General features: G+C 41.0%; 1 protein-coding gene across 3 annotated transcripts in view; it reads left to right on the top strand.

The window, feature by feature from the left end:
- nr1h4 (nuclear receptor subfamily 1, group H, member 4) overlaps nt 1-17,186 on the top strand; it is a 30,999-nt gene extending 13,813 nt beyond the window's left edge. For all 3 annotated transcript variants that reach the window (XM_088924387.1, XM_088924389.1, XM_088924388.1), the window contains 6 exons: nt 3,190-3,332; nt 7,125-7,223; nt 7,828-7,927; nt 8,813-8,959; nt 15,214-15,327; nt 15,814-17,186. In XM_088924387.1, the coding sequence (XP_088780513.1) occupies nt 3,190-3,332; nt 7,125-7,223; nt 7,828-7,927; nt 8,813-8,959; nt 15,214-15,327; nt 15,814-16,052 (842 nt within the window). In that variant the 3' untranslated portion in view covers nt 16,053-17,186. The remainder of the gene's footprint in view (nt 1-3,189; nt 3,333-7,124; nt 7,224-7,827; nt 7,928-8,812; nt 8,960-15,213; nt 15,328-15,813) is intronic.
- The last annotated feature ends 392 nt before the right edge of the window (nt 17,187-17,578 follow it).

Raw genomic sequence — 17,578 nt, 5'->3', positions numbered from 1 at the left:
GCCTGCTGTGTGTCACCCAGGTGGGGGCCGTGCTTCAGTGGTGCATGAGGGGGGTTCTCTCCTATATCTAAAGCACTTTGGATCATGTGGAATGAAAATCCCTTCATAAAATGCAATTTGGGACGGAAAGGCGCTATAAAAAATGCAAGTACAGTAATTATGCTGAGTTTGTCCAGAAAATGGTGCATGTCAACATACAGTATACTGTATTAGAAATTATTTAAGGTTGTGATCAAGATAAATCTAAAGATTGTGACATCCGTTCAGTTTCTGGACACTTGTCTTTCAGGTGTTTGACAGCACTCAATCACATTTGCTTTCACAGTATTTATTATTTTCTTAATAAATTACTTATATATAGTATGTGTATACTGTAAATGCACACACAGATACATTTAGCAAATGTTATCAGTTGTTTCCTAACCTTCTTTCAAGGTTAAATCTGTTAAGTGTTTAATGATACACTCGAAATGAGCCCTTCTGTAGTAAGAATGTTAACTATTTGCCTTTACAGCAGAGAGCAGATGTGTGTCTAAGGACACCATTCAGCAATGAGGAAGACAATAAAAGATAGAATGAATTTAAAGTAGACACCAGGAAATTAATCTGAAATTAACATAGTGTCTGTAGTTTTCCCATATGTACTGGTTTCCTGATAAGAAGATGAGGTGTTTTATTAACTCTGGGCTCTGAAATGAACTATGGTTGAATTTGTTTGGAAAATAAATTGAATACTTTTATATCTGTAGATAATGTTTTTTTCTTTTTTTTATCCTGTAAAAGTGTGCACACTTCAGTTTTACTTGTTGGTAGGTTCTACAATTCTGTCCAAGATGTTAATACCCTTTATTTATATGTGCTGCCTGAAATTATTTTAATACACTGAAAAGAGAAGAAAAGAAACACAACGTTTTGGCTGTGGAACCTGCTTCAGCTGTGGAGCCTTCTAAGACACAGCTGAAGAAGGCTTCACAGCTGAAACGTTGTGTTTCTTTTCTTCTCTTTTCAGCTGGAATAAACCTTTACTTGTTCCTCCGCAGCCTGCGCCTGCTGATGGAGCTCCCTACTTGAATTATTTTAATATATTAATTTGAAATCTTCTCAGATTTCCTTAACATTGAAAAGTTATCATGATGCTATGCTTTTATATAAGAAACTTTGTCTGAACAGCCATCATCAAAGAATATGTAAGCACACATAAAGCCTACAGTATATGAATGTTTACATGCGGAAAGACTAATATCTTTTTAATTGCATGGCTCTTTGTGTGAAAAATGATCGCCTCAAGGTACTGAACAGAAATGAAAAATAACAAGAAAAGTTGGAAAAGTGAGACAGAAAAATAAAGGCAACTTTGAAAAGTGATACTTATTTTGAAGGCTTCCAAGCAAAACCACAACTTGTTAAGTTTCGCAGTAACTTGGCATAGGCATGATTCATTTAGCCAGGAACATTTTAAAATATGCAACTAACTTCACATGCTGGTGTCTGATAGAATCTTTGGTATAAAAAAGAGAAAAGACTGACTTAATAAAAGCCCTCAATATGAAAGGTGTGAAAAAGCAACAACATCAAAAATGCTGAAAATATGTACAGTATTCCAGTGGCGTGTAAAAATGTATGAAGTAGAAAACATGTTGTGATGATAGATTGTTGATGAACATCACTATTTGATCGCCCAGATATCGATATAAAAGTAGCCTCATGAGATTTTGTGTCATTTGCGGGTTCTCGGATATTTAGGAAGCTGACGGAAGTGCTTTGTTGGGATTTGTGTGTTGATAAAGGGCCACTTCGCCCAGCGAAGCGAATCGTTGTCGATGGCAGGGGGAATGGGAGAGCGATTGTATCGTTCTTGGGAGTAAACTCCTCCAGGTTGGAAGCTGACTGAGGACAGGGCTGACAGGAAGCCGTATAAAAGATGGATTGATTCTCTCCTGTCGGCTTGGGCCAGAAGAGAAGAGCCACAATGAGTGTTGCTATTTGAAGCTGTCAGATGATGGAAACACTGAGTGCCCTGATTGAACAGCTCATGTTGCTCATAAATTGTACATCAGAATTTTTATAAATATTGTAGGTGGCAGGCATTCTGTGGGCCCGCACTCCAAACACTTGACGTGTTTCCGAGAAGGAGTGGGGGGACAAAGGGTGCTGCTATTTCTGGATCTAGGCCTAATTCTGCCTGAAAGGCTCTCATCTACTGGAAAAACCCTCTGGTCATGCAAGAAGTAGCAGAAACACCCCCAGAGAAATTGTTTTCCCATCTACCGTTATTCGGAACAATTACAGTGTATTTCATTGCATGTTGGCAAAATTATTTTGCATTTAAATTGTGCCATTTTCACACCTGAGATGTGAGGTCTCAATTCCAATACATAAACTTGAAGAATTCAAAAATATTTTTGATCCTTGAAATGAATAGGGATCAGTACATTTAAATTTCTTCTAACACACTGTTTGCTTTTCTTCTTTAAAAAAACTGGCAAGTCTAATATATCCCCGAGCTGTTGTGGGAAGGGCCGTGCATATGAAAAATATCAAACCTGTGATGGACAGGGATAGGCTCTGGTTCCCCAGCAGCCCCAAATTGGATTAAGTGTTTAGAAAATTGATGAATATCTTTGTAGAATGCTTTTTACAACATTTACATAGTTACTTATAACAATTGTAAATTCTACAATCACTCCAGTGAACGTGCATTAATATCCCTTTCACTTCAAGACTCTAGGAATATTTGAACATACCGTAAGATACTTTAAATCATATTGCAGTCTGTCTATGAGCAACAGAGGGAAAAAACAACTCTTTCCGTTGTTGTTTTCCTTCTTTGACAACAGTTCACTGACAGCTCCATGACTAGTGACTGTAAGCAAGCGATCTGCTGTGCATTTTGGAGACAAATGGCAAAGTAAAGTGTTCCTTTAAAAACAAGGTTTTTCGCATCAGCGGTAAGTCAATGTTGACTCTTGGGTATTTTTTTTGGTAACTAACAAACAGTCAAAGAGACAAAGTATAGTTCCACTGGCTGCTCTGTTGCTTTAGGTATTGCCTAGTAAGAGTTTAAGCTGTGTTTTGAAGTAGATATTTGTGCAGTACCACATGGTTCCCTTCTGGCCCTGTATTAACTGGGTTTATGAATTGAACAGAATGCCTTTACTCACGTCCGTCTTCTCCAAATGCTGTTGACAGGTTTATTGACGGAGATACAGTGCAAGTCCAAGAGGCTGAGGAAAAACACCAAGTCCTCTCCTGACCATTTCGGCAGAGAGGAGACAGAGGCAGGCGACAGTGGGGACAACAAGCAAGTCACGTCCACCACAAAGGTTCTGAAGGTAGGCAAAGGGGTGGTGGGAGTGTGGAACGAGCTGCCCAGCCATGTTGTTGAAGCTTGGTTTCTTTCACTGAACAGCTGGAGGAGATCCTGGGATCACTCAGCTACTAACTAGCAAATTGGCCAGATGGGTCGAATGGCCTCCTCTCGTTTGTAACCTTTCCTATGCCTTTCAAGGCAGAGCTATGATGAGGCAGAAAAGAGAAGGGCCGGGGTTCAGACAGAGGGCTGTGGGTTCACGTGCCTGGTAGGGGCCCTGTTGTTGTACCCTTGAGAAAGTGTTCAACCCAGATTCCTCCAGCACACCCACCTATATAAATGGGTTCCAAATCCTGCTTGTGAAAATTTATTAAAGTATCATATTAATAATGAGGCTTGTGAAAAACCTACTGATTGTTTCTCAGCAAAACATTCCCCCTATTTTTATTTTTTTTTTAGCTGAATTTGTTGCTGGAGTGCAGTACTATCAATATTTTTTTTTCTGGCTGGTGTGAAGACCATTACAGTAGTGTCCGTCTGTGGGAGGCTGAGTAGTAAAAGAGCCACAAAAATAAATACAGATAAATTAATTCTGCATGCATGCTAAACACAGTGTTGTGCTAATCTATATTGTGTCTTATGGCTAAGATGAAAAACCGAATTGCCACAGAACAACTCTAAGCCACCTGAAGGATCAGTAATGATCATGCTACTGTTTTTGAGGAAAAGACAATCCATCCAAATTCCGTAAGAGTGCAAAAAAAGAAGCTGAAGAAGTTTTGGCATAAACATTATCCACACAGAATACAAGTAGGCACCCCCCTGGAAAGCTAATCACAAGAGCAAGGCTATACTTTCTTTTAGAAATGCAACATGTATCAGTTATAAGGAAATGAACCTTATTACTTGCAACTAGAGCTTATCAGTAATTTGGCCAGGATGCCAGGGTAACACCCCTACTCTTTTCGAGAAGCACCTTGGGATTTTTAATGACCACAGAGAGTCAGGACCTCAGTTTTATGTCTCATCTGAAGGACGGCACCTGTTTACAGTATAGTGTCCCCATCACTATACTGGGGCATTAGGACCCACACAGACCGCAGGGTGAGCCACTGGGCCCCATACTGGCCCCACTAACACCTCTTCCAGCAGCAACCTTAGTTTTTCCAAGGAGGTCTCCCATCCAAGTACTGACCAGGCTCACACCTGCTGAGCTTCAGTGGGCTGCCAGTTGTGAGTTACAGGGTGATATGGCTGCTGAATATGTTTGTTGCAGGTGTAGCATTTTGCTGAACAAACATGTCATTCATCAATGCACAATGCTGATCATTATTTGTTATTAGGGTTGATCAATACAGACACTACTATAGAAGTGAAAGGCCAGTAACATGTGTCCCCTCCATTGGAAGCTACATAAGCTTTATCATCAGCAGCACATTTTGTGTCATTTAGCAGATGATATTCTATTCATCTCATAGAGCCCAGACCGACATGTCCCTGCTCACTGAGCCTGTCTCTGAGCCCTAAATATTACACATCATCCCAACTCATCCCACAGGTAATTAGTACAATTTCATCTTGCAAGAAAGACGTTGTTAAGTGACCAGCTTGGGAATGGGTTCTGTCCTGCAGGGAAAAGGATGAGCTCATAGGAAGGGCAGCAAGTAATTCTCGAGACTCGATTAATGTAACACCATGCTGTCAGGGTGCCGTCAATCACTAGATGTGGAGTTCTGTAGCAACTAGAATCCTCTGGCCAGACCATCACACTTGAGCTCATCAATCTTGGCGGCGTGTCACAGTTCACAGTCTCCTAGATTATGGCCTGTCATTGACATACCAAGTGTGTCTGTAATGTCTTGCCAGGTTAGAAGTTGCTAACTGTGAACATCCTGAGATGGTGAGTGTCAGTGTGACGAGGCAGTTTAGTCTCCTACAGACCAATGACACGAAGGTGTTGCTACAGTATCTTGATAAATGCGTTATATCCTTTGTTCATTTTCACCAGACTTGATATTCAACAGGTTAAGTCACCTCACCGCCTGTACCCCATCACCTTTCTCACTGATGAGGTGATGTAGAGCTTATACAAAGGTTAAAGTCAATCATGTGTATTACGTTCACTAAGAAATAATCAGCTGATCAAAATGACACCAAAAACATTTATTTGGTAACCAGAAACCATATTCTTTATTTTTCTGTAACAGAAACATGCATAAACAGAGTGATAGGTTACATTTGATGCTCAGTATAATGTGAAATAAAGGACAAAGAGCTTTGTAGCTTCTTGATTTAAAATTTCTTGAGCTTTAAAATAGTCTCCATGATAACTTACTGACTGTGCTGTGGTTTATGGAATTATAACAGAAGATATAACTTGTATTCAAGAGAAAGTGTGCAGTAGATCCTAATCTATTCCTAATCACACTTCTACTTACCTGTGTATATAAGGCTCTCACCTGGGTCCTCCCACAGCACATTTCTCTTGTATGAGCACTGTGCATCTCGCTTTGTTACAGACAGAGGTGTCTCATATTTGGGGTTTCCGGGACTTAAGCTGCTCACCTCCAAAGCCTCAAAGCAAGCGTCTCTGCGCCCACCACACTATTTTTCTTGCAGGTCTCCTGATGTCCGCAGCCTCCCAGAACCTCCAGGCGTCCCTGCACCGGTTTTCCCCTTACCTCTGTCTTGCCTGCTCTTTCCTCCCCACTTCTGTCTCCATTTCTGGTCTGATGTCCACTCCACTGCACATATTTACAGTATATAATTTTGTCTCCCCTATCCCCATTCCTTCTTTTCCCTCTCCCATGGGAGCCCCTGGTTGCCGAGTCCCATCCCACCCTGCAGGGTGCAAGCACATGGCATCAGCTTTCTCGTTCACCCCCTCTCTGTCCCTAGCACTAAAGCGATGGGTTCTCCCCCCAAAAAAATGTTTTCCTCCCTTTTTCGGTTGGCGTCCAACTGGTCACTGTTGGCCCTTGATTCTTCCCCTTGCCAAATCCTCCAGTTGCATATGTAGCCGATATCCCTTCTCTTTTTGGGGGTTACAGGCTGAAATACGTTCCTAATGCCTAGATAAATTCAGCAAGAGGCTCTCTTCTGTTTCCGCGCCAACCCTACTCTTCCTCGCCCCTGCAGCATCTTCCTCTGCCTGCCACGGAGTCCCAGTACCTGCCCACTGGTAGCTCTCTTCCCACTTCCCTTTCTAGATCAGCATGTCCCCATGGCAACCGGTACAAATACAGCACTGTCAGAACTCGCTCATCTGGCAATTGCTTGAAACCCCACCACCAAGACAACAAGCTCCTGCTCATGAGCATGCATCAGCAAGTGGCCCTATACCGGCTCCACACAGGTGGCTCCAAGCTGCTCCTTCTGGTCAATGCACAAGTGCACCATCCCATTTAATAGGAGCTAACCACACTACTGAGTATGATGTGTCAGAGTACTGTATTGACCTTCCTCAGGCTCACAACTGCAGTCCTCCTACTTTCTGTGTTGCTGTATGGAAGTACAGAAAAATTAGAATTTCCCTGGATTTTTTTTCCTCTTTTTGCCCTGAGATGAAGGCAATAGACTAACGGTTCATACATTCCAACATACATTTTATATTTTGTGTGATACATGATGTTTTTATTATACTAAATATGAAGAAGCAGCTCTGAGGTTTATAAAATATGCAAGACATGTGAGCTAACATTTAAAACAGAAGCTGATAAAAGCAATGGAATGAAAACTATCAATTATTCAGATATGATTACAGTGGCCCATAGTATTCTTACTTTGAAAAACCCATCTATTCTTTTAATTTCAGGAGAAGATAGAATTCAGTCCAGGACAGCTCAATCTCTTAAATTACATTTTAGATGCCTACAATAAATATCGGATTCCTCACGATGTTGCGAAAGAACTAGTAAGTTTCCTGTTTTCATCATTCTATGTATACATGTATCCTTTCCATTTTCACTATATGTTATTTTGAGAAAATATAACAACCAGCCAGTCATGCTAAAACTACTTACATACGTTTGAGGTTCTTTGGTTCTGCTGGATTTTTCTTAATTTTTATCCACATAAGTAATACAAACAATTATTTGCCAGCTTGTAAATTTGTAACTTAAAACACACTCAAAATCTGCTTTCAGAAGAAAGCTTGATGCAATGGTGATTCATTTAGTTTACATCAGATTAGTCACACAAATTTCTAAACTTAAATGCTGGGTTATTGGATAAAATTCTTGGCCCTTCCTTACATAACAATACACTGTATGTGAAAAGGTTTCAAAACTTAAATGGAGGTTAAAAACAAAACGTTTCTGCAAATACTGGAAACTCATTTTGTGTTAAATCACATGGAACACTGTCTCAAAAGAGCTTCACTTTATGTAAATGATATGTAAAATGAAAACAAATAAAAAATAAGCCTGTTGATACTGGGTTATTTTTAATTCTGGAATATGATTATTATGTTTTTTAATTTAGCTCCATGACCAATTGGGCATTATTTTTTTCTTTAGCTCCATGACCAATTCAATGCTGAAGAAAACTTCCTAATACTGACAGAAATGGCAACCAGTCATGTGCAAGTACTGGTGGAGTTTACAAAAAAGCTACCAGGTATCTATCTCACTTTTGATTTTTTTAACTTACAACACAGAGTTCATTGGATATTTACACAGCTTTAGAAGGTGTTACTTTTTTAGAAGGTGTGACTTAGAGGTGTGAATAAATGTGCAGGATTTATTTTCCATAAGAATACTAATAAATTCCTTCCTCCACTATTAAAAGAGACAAAAATAATCTGAAACTACTATGTTGAAAAATGTTTTTAAAAAAATGTTGGGTAATTTAGGTGCAGTGTGTTAAGATAAAGGATGTTTATAAATGTTACACAGAGTACTGGACACCACAATGGCATAGTACTGCTCTTGGGTCCAGGGTTCGATAATGTGCTGGCGTACCATCTGGGTGGAGTTTGCACGTTCTCGGTATGTTCACCCCAGCTGTTCCGATTTCCTCCCACCTCCCACACCCATGCTGGTAGATTGCTTGGCTGTTCCAGGGGGGGCAGGCGAGGGGCTCTTTCCTCTGCCTGGCTGGAAGCAGCTCTGCTGTGGCACTGAGGCTGACACAGGTGGGTCAGGTTTCGGGTGAGGAGGAAGACCGGGGGTTGTGCAGAGTGGAGAGCACAGCGCTTCCCGGATACACATAAGCACACCAGCGCCTTCAGGAGGACCACGTGTCTGAGCTGCCACTAACAGGGAAACCCAACTCCAGGGAAAGGTCTTCTCCTAGCCGGTTGCAGATCACCTCAGAGGTGCTGCTCCGGTTACCTGGGAGGCGAGGAGAATAGTGTACTTTATTTGCAATGCATGTGTGAAAATGTGCAAATACTCGTGAGATGAAAAAAAGGTTTTGCACCCATGTTTCCATAAGCCGCGCAGGGGAAAGATCACAGCTCTTCCTCTGCCTCCTCGCGCTTGACGCAAGAACCTCTCTCAGGCTTCCAGGCTCTGGACCACGAGGATCAGATCGCCTTGCTGAAGGGTTCGGCAGTGGAAGCCATGTTCCTGCGATCTGCGCAGATTTTCACCAGAAAGCTACCGGAGGGGCACACGATGATGCTGGAAGAAAGGATCAGAAAAAGTGGTATGTGCTGTACATCGTCTCCTTCACAGCTCTTTCTGTGATTTTACATTTTACATCATGATTGCGAACCATCGCCTCCTCTGATGCTTTCATTTTGACCCTGGCATTGAGGCCCTGATCTCTGTGTTTCCACTTGTTGAAACAGGACCAAGCTAGAGGGTGGTGGAAGGGAATCATTTCATAAGTTAAACACACAAAATTTCTTTCTTAAGAATTTCACAACGAAAAGTGAAGGGGCAATCGATTATTCACCATGAGAGCAGATCTAGTACATTGAAAGCAGTAACTGCCCTGGATTGTCACAGTGTTATGAAAGATAAGATCACTTTATTAGCCATACACAATTTCTTGCATTAGGAATTTGTCTTTTTGCATACCCCAGCTTGCTCTCCATGATACACATAGGCACACAGACGGGGAGAGAGAAGCTTGGGGTCAGAGCGCAGGGTCAGCCATTTATATGGCCCCTGGAGCAGTTGGGGTGAAGGGCCTTGCTCAGGGGCCCAGCGGAGTAGGATTCCTCTGCCGGACGCGGGATACAAACTGGCAACCTTCCAGCCACAGTCGCAGATCCTTAGCCACAGTGCCCAGTGACAGGGATACAAACATGGTCAATCAGTTCAATTCTTCAGAGAGCCTCTGTGTACCAGCTTCACATGGCACCCCCAACAGGGCAAGGACTTACTGCAGGTGACACATTTCTTCGCACATCAGAAGTAAGAGGCAGGGATGACTGATGTTGCCAAACTGTGTCATCTGGCACGTTGATCTCTTAAGATTGACGATATGTATTGGCTGTGTTTGATCACAAAGAACCAGCTGTTTGCACACTGTGAGAATCAGCAGCAAACATTTTTGCACTTTGTGCAGGGCTTACACTTGCCAGAAATAATTGAAAATGTCTTTGACATTATAGACATAGACCTTAACTGCTCTCTTATACAGAGAAAACAGAACCTCTCCTCCATGTTTATTTCTCATGTGTAATCTATTTCTGCGTGCCAGCCTCTATTAGTGTTTGGCGCAGAACTGTGTTTTATTATGAGAACAGCATGAACATATTTCAGAATGAATGAAATCTCTCTCTTCTGGGGACTAGTAAAAAGAAAAGGACATGAGCAAGTGAAGCGAGATACGTTGCACTGTTATACACTGTTATATGATACATGGTGTACTTTTGACAGAGGTGGTGTACTGTGCATGGTTCATCCAATACTTTGGTAGGTTTTATGGTCCCTGTGGTAGCTACCTATCCTCAGTTACAGTGCCAGGAGCTAGTGCCATGTGTTAATTATATTGTCCGTGTAGCATTGAATAAAGGTTGTAAAGGAGCCAGTACTGACACAAGGACTGGTAATGAGCTATTAGCCTATGATGGTCTTACTGGTAGCCCACCAGTTAAATGATGAAAAAGGCTTAGTAGATAATATGTTAGCTGTATGATGATGTGCAAAAAAGTGTAGGTCAGATGATAGTAGTCACGCACTGAGGAAGCTTTGTTTCCTACAAAGGGTAGCATGATGACTTGGCAGGCTAGGTTTTAGATGGGGGTGACTTCGGTGTAGTTTGCATGTTCTCCCTGTTTTCTCTGGCACCTCTATTTTCCTCCCACCTTCCAAAGACCAGGTTAATTAGTGAGTAAATGATTCCTGTATGTATGCACTGCAATGGGCTGACACACTGTACTTATCAGTGTTTATGCTCCAGGTTTCTGTGACTCAAGGCGTTGCGGTGGCTCTGTGCCTAAGGATCTGTGCCTGTGGCTGGAAGGTTGCCGGTTTAAATCCTGCGGCTGGCAAAGGAATCCTACTCCGTTGGGCCCCTGAGGAAGGCCCTTAACCCCAACTGCTCCAGGGGCGCTGTACAATGGCTGACCCTGCGCTCTGACCCCCAGCTTCTCTCCCTGTCTGTGTGTCTCAAGCTGGGGGCTGCGAAAAGACAAATTCCTAATGTAAGAAGTTGTATATGGCCAATAAAGTGATCTTATCTTATATCAGGTTAAGTTGAGTTTCTGATAATCTTTAGATCAATTTTTGCTAGAGAAAATATAGATAGATGTCATTAGACTGTTTTTACAGCACATGACAGGCTCCAAATCTTAATTTTTATTTACATGTTCTCGAAGAGCATTTTGTGAAAGGACAGCAGTGTTCATCCTTAGGTCACTCCATATAAAGTATTCACATTGTTTTTCTCTTTTAACTGCATATACTCATATCATGCATATTCACTCAAACACAATTCTTAAAGGAAACTGAAAATAATGATGTTTGATCAGGAAAAATAAGATCTCTGTTGTGTGAGGTGTAACATTAAATTTTGGAAACATAAATGTTTTCAAAGGTGTGCTCAAAATAGTTATTGTTATTTTTGAAAATTATAATTTTGAATTTAAAGTGATTCGAAATTTGCTTCAAGGTGAACCGTGAAGAAATGCATCTCGTATACACCAAAAAAGGGGTGTGAATAATAAATCCAGGGAATTAAACTAAAGGAAGAGAGGGGATTATGCATATTCATGGAGGGGCTCGTTGTCTCTGTACTTCATATCAATTACAGGTGCTTTCAATAGAAACTGTATCATGTGGTCTTCATGGCTACAGTTTCATTCTTTTTGGAGACCAGGTTAAGTGTCACTAACAGTGGAAAACTGATGCCCCTGACACTACATAGAAATGTTTTAGTGAATCTTTAGAAAGGAAACTATTCTGCAAACAAACAGAGCCATAATGTTTAGAAAAATACTAAAATGTTATCATGCTTTGTGTTATTTTTGCATGAATGTAACAGACTTTCACGCTCGTGAATGCATTTTGATTTTTCTGTGTTGAACCTACGAAAGCGAACTGAACAAAAGAAATGCAATTTGAAAATCCACCAGTAAAAATAGAACAACACTCCACCAATAAATGTGGATGGTGAAAATATTGGGCCGCAGAGAATCTATGAATGCATACAAGATATTCCTCTGTAGCATTTCTGTGAACATATTTTAGAAGGACCTGGCATTTCCTTTTAACTTAAGGATAAGAGAAATTAAAAGATAAAGATTAAGATAAAACTTGTCAGACCACCCTTGTAATTTACAGCTGCTGGCCTGTACAAGCAATGTTTGGGAAGGGAATGTGCTCTCAACGTTCGCATGAGGTTGCGAACGATTTTGAGGAACAGGGTTTCTAACAGCCCAGCTCTGAAACTCCCTGGGACTTTGAGCTGCTGTTCAGGTTAGAACAGTCCCTCAAAATGCCAGATCTTGAAGAAAAGACCCTGCCAAAAGGGAGCATTGTTTCTAATCGTTACATCACAAGTGGTATTAATCTCCTGCTGCCATTGTTTGCTTTTGACATTTGTCTGCCTTGAGAATCCTGTGAGGTGCTCACGCTCAATGCCTTGTCATCTGTCTGGCTTCCCCCCTTGTGACCAGCTCCGTGTGTTATTCATGGATTATCCTCTGATCAGCATGAATTTTAAAAACACTCACTGTGCAGAGAAGACAGAGCCTGTCTGCTGGTGTCTGCTGGTGACCTTTCCGAATATGTCTTCATTGTCATGCTGAAACTCGGACTGCAGCAGGTTCCAGTCCAGGCTGATCTGTGTTCTGTAGGGGACAGCAGCAGCGCCCCCAGCTACACCCACACAGCACTTTACATGATAAAAGTGTTCGCAATGCTCCACAGACAAAACCCCTTTGACGAAATGGGATGCCTTTCATATGTTCATTACTGAGGGAGACTAATTAAAAGGGCACAGAGAGAAGACACACATCTGTACCTAGAGCAGGGTTTTGATTTGCTGGGTAGGGCCCTTTGAAGATCTGCGCAAGACGAAAAGCACAATAAGTCAATATTTGCAGAGCCTAAACGTAGGCAATCATTTCACGGAATCTGAAAAAAGGTGATATTTTTTAAAAGGCCATAGTTAATTGTGAAATTGCTCTTGATTGCACAGGAAGTGGTATTTGCTGTGATTTTAAATGTGTACTCTAGGCCCCTACAGCTGCTGCTTCAGAAGGAGTGAATGATTCAGTCATTTCTCAGGATTATGTCTGTGATTTTGGAACCTTATTTCTCACCCATATATATTAACTTAAGTCAATATCTGTCAAATTAACAACGATTAACATCTTGGATTGGATCCAGTTGGAGATCCAATCCCAGAAGTTAATTGTTCCAAGTTCTCGAGAACTTTTTTCAGAGCTCAATTAAATGCAGATGACAGGCCTCAGAGAGGTCTTGTTTTGTGGGAGAAAGTCACATTTCCGTTCTTAATATCTGGAAAACACCTGTCACAGTTGGAACAGACTTCTGGGAATGCCTGGTAGTCCCTGAAACACAATTAACTACTCTTTACATAATATATATCTAATAGAAGGAAAGCTGTGTGCAAAACTTAAATTGTGTAACATTCCTTGATTAACCAAGTTTTAGAATACTAGCTTCAGTGCATGCTTTAAACTATCTGTAAAAAATGTCCATCTGCTTTTTCATCTGTAAAAACATCTGTAAATAGTAAGCCAGACACAATATTTTATTTTATGACACGATATCTTCAATTTTTGTTTCGATGCAAGGTTTTCTTTGGAGTGCTCTTTTGTGGTCTGCATATGAAATAGAGGGATAGCACGATCATCACACGTCCGAGCACATCAGTTCACAGAGCATTACCGTGGCACCACCTAGTGGCGTAACGGGGAAGCGTTCCACAGCGTCTTCCCAATTCCAAGTTACGGGAAAGTAGATTTTAGCATATGAGACAAACGAATAAATCAACGGTGAAGCTGTATCAAAGTTTTGTCCTTATTTGTTATTGGACAGATGTTTTTTCAGAGTGACATCTGCATGTTGAGTATGCTGAAAATGTGTCAAACATCTTATTTTCTCGGGCAGATTTATTGTCCTTGGCACTCCTTTAGGAGTTATCATTATAAATGGAATTTCTGCACGTAAAATGCAGGACACAGCAATAGCAATAGCCAAAATCGCTAGGTTAACCTTCAGAAAAAAGAGACAGGTGTGTAGGTGACTGGGCTATAAGACAGTCCACCTCTTGTTGTCTTCTTAGTGATAAAACATTCTTACACATTTCCAAGAGTCTAAGCAGATGTTCTTCCCCTTGACTGCGTGGTACGGATGCCCAGGTGCTGGTTTTCCATATATAGCAGCCAGCTAAGAACATCCTCATTCACTTTTAATGGGTTTTTTCACTGCGGTCCAGAGGCAAGGAGTAGGACATCGGAGTCCGGGAAAAGAAGAGAATACTGTTCCATATGCAATACTTCTTGGGCAATTGCAGTTATTTGCTAAATTCAATTGTATTATTGTTTTTTTAAGATAATTTAGAACGGAAAAAGAAACAAATAATTGATATCATAGAAAATGTCTTATTTTGCATAACCCAATGAAGTAGCTTGTGCGAATATAGAAAAGGCTACCCAGCCATATTGCTGAAGCTATCCTGCATTCCATCAAGAAGCGACCAAACGAGAGCCTCTGGTTAATTACCAATTAACAAACACCAGTTACTACCAATTAACACAAACTACCAATTAACAAACAACCTAGATGGCCCGTACAGTCTCCTGTCTCTTGTAACCATTCTGGTATTTAACAAAGTTCAGTTGGTGCTTCTTTCTACAGTATATCAGGCCCGTGTCTGCTTCCCGTCAGGCATTCCAGCTGTTTAAATGCGCCTCATACCTGCAGAATGAATGTAGCATTGCAGGAACGAGGATACAGCCTGCAGCTTAATTTACTGGAGGTTTTTGTTCCAGTGATTCTATAAATATCGTAACGCATACGGCCGTCAGTGGTGTGTAAGAGCCGGCTTACCAGAGCGGTGACGTCACCGCCCTTCCCTGTAATAGCAGGACCACAGCCACTGGGCTGTGGAGAGATCTCTCTTTGGCCCAACGAGCTGGGTCCCTGTTGAGTGACGCCGGAGGCCCACGGTGCGGGGCCGACCTGTGAAGGCAGAAGGCGAGGGCGCCCACCTGAACCCCGTAGCGTTACAATATATACATCTTCTAACTGTAACACAAGAAGGAAAATGATCTTATAGAGACGTGATTTGGGATAAAATAACGTGCCCGATTATTGCACATCAGGAATTGAGGCCTTATTGATCCGCTAATAAAATAGAAAGTACAGTACATCAGAAAAGTTCCAGGGGTATCACAAAACAAATTTGTTGGTGACGGTACAGATGATCACACTACGCAGTAGCTTGTAGTTCTCAAAGCTGTTATTCTTTTGCAGGTATATCAGAAGAATACATAACCCCAATGTTTAACTTTTATAAAAGCGTCGGAGAGCTTCGAATGACGCAGGAGGAATACGCACTGCTCACCGCGGTAACGATCCTCTCACCAGGTGAAGTCCCAAGATTAGTTTATCCACTTTGTCTTAAAACAACTTTTTATTGACAAAATAACGTTTTTTACAAGGTGAATGTTACAGCCAGTAAGTATTAAACATTCACGTTACGCGCAGAAGGTATCAGCATTTTATCTAATACACTACTGACATCAAAATACAGCTTGTTTTCAGGCGAGGAGAGGACAGAGCACTTCGGAAACTCCAAGCATTTATTCCTTAAATTTATTTCAGAATAATAATTTAACACACTTACTAGTAAGTATAGTATTATCATTTTTATTCAAATATGCAATATTGAGTAAGATATGTTTGATGGGGATTCGGTAACTGAGCTCTACGGAGAGTAATCTCTGTAGATTTTATTCCCCATATAAACACCAGTTTCGTTTATGTCGGCGGGCCAGGAGACAGGTGAGTGCTGACTTCTGGACTACAGGTCTTACTACAGTAAGGTGACCAGTGCTGTTGCTTGTGTTACAGACCGCCCTTACGTGAAGGACGTGCAGTCTGTGGAGAGGTTACAGGAGCCGTTGCTCGATGTCCTCCGCATATTCTGCAAGCTGAACCACCACAAAGACCCCCAGCATTTTGCCCGCTTGCTGGGGCGCCTCACGGAGCTGCGAACTCTGAACCACTACCATGCGGAGATGCTCCTGTCTTGGAGGATGAATGACCACAAATTCACCCCCCTGCTCTGTGAAATCTGGGACGTCCAGTGAGTGCCGTCGGAAGGCACGTCGTGCAGCTTCTGCGACATTGAACGCCTGTTTTAAAGAATACTGAAAACCAGCCGTCTGTATGCAACTCTTGCTGTGTTTTACTGTGCGGAGTAAAATAGTTGCTTCCGCGGCGTAAATATCACAAGCAGTTACGTTTTCTTGTTTTGATGCAAGTGTGGTCTCTTCCGTTCACAAATTGCTGCATAGAGTTTATATTTTTATATTTTTATCGGGTTTTAGAGTGGCACTCCCAATAGTTTTAGGAATGAGCAAATGGCCGTTTAAACAGCACATAGCAAAAGGGAAAATGAAATGCATTATCACATATTCACCTAATTTATGAATGGAGAAATGTTTCTTATCGTCTCTCTCTAATACAAGCCACTGTGATAGCTGTGGGACTGTGGGGCTGTGGGACTAAAATACTGTACTTGGATTTTGTATATACATTGTATCTTTTATTCTGTATTTTACTGCCAAAAGCTATAAAGCACTTGATTCTTTGTCATTATTTTATATTATTGAAAACATTGACCATTTGCCTGATAAAATAGAGTATTTTACCTTGTAGTGTAATCAGTGACATTAAATACAAGTAAAATACCAAGTTGTATATTAAAATAAACATTAAATGCAATTTTGTAGTGCTTGGTCCTTTTTAGCTTCTGTTAAATGCTGAATAATATATAATGCACTAGGAAGGCCTCTTTAACAATATTGTGTACCATTTTGGTTACCACATTAAAAAATAAACATTGCTTTTCTGGAATCAGTCCAGACAGGGGCAACCAGAGCAGATCCACAGCTTTTGTGAATGTCCTGCGCTTGCGGACTGAAAGAACTGAACCTTCAAGAGCTCCACCGAATGGATTTCTTTCAAGTGAACAGTGACACACGAGCAAGAGGACACAAGTGGAAGCTAAGTTAAATCCAAGAACAGGAGGCACTTCTTTGCCCAAAGGGTTGTGGGAGTGTGGAACAAGCTACTCAGCCATGTTGTTGAAGCTCAAACCCTGGCTTTCTTCTAGAAGGGGCTGGATAAGATTCTAAGATCAATTAGCTACTAACCACCAAATGGGTTAGATGTGCAGAATGGTCTCCTGTAGTTTGTAACCTTATGATTTTGATTATTTCTTTAATTCATAATCACTGCAAAATCGAATTAAGTACTCTTTCATATAAATAAGTAATGTTTTATTACTTATTTATTACTTTACTACTTATTTTCTTGTTCATTTTCCTCAGTATCTAAATAATACTGTTTACTTCCACAAAATTTAATAAAAGCATGAAAGAAAAAAGAAAACGTAACCATATGTTGAAGTTTTGTTCTTTCTGCTTTAAAGTTTTGTCAGAGTTAATTCTCACTTGTGTTTTAAATGTCAGTGAAGGAAAAAGTGCTATAAAAAAAGATTTGACTTCACAGCCCTTTTCATAAAATGCCCTTGAGTTCTAGAATCCGGTAATGTGGCCATCAGTGAGTCACAAGAACTTTCTGGTCATTTTTGGTTTTGTTATAGATATGG

This window comes from Atractosteus spatula, chromosome 8 (assembly GCF_055471065.1).
Source record: "Atractosteus spatula isolate fAtrSpa1 chromosome 8, fAtrSpa1.hap1, whole genome shotgun sequence".
Classification (NCBI taxonomy): Eukaryota; Metazoa; Chordata; class Actinopteri; order Semionotiformes; family Lepisosteidae; genus Atractosteus; species Atractosteus spatula.
Note: the sequence above shows the minus strand (reverse complement) of the source record. Positions and strands in the feature narration are given on the sequence as shown.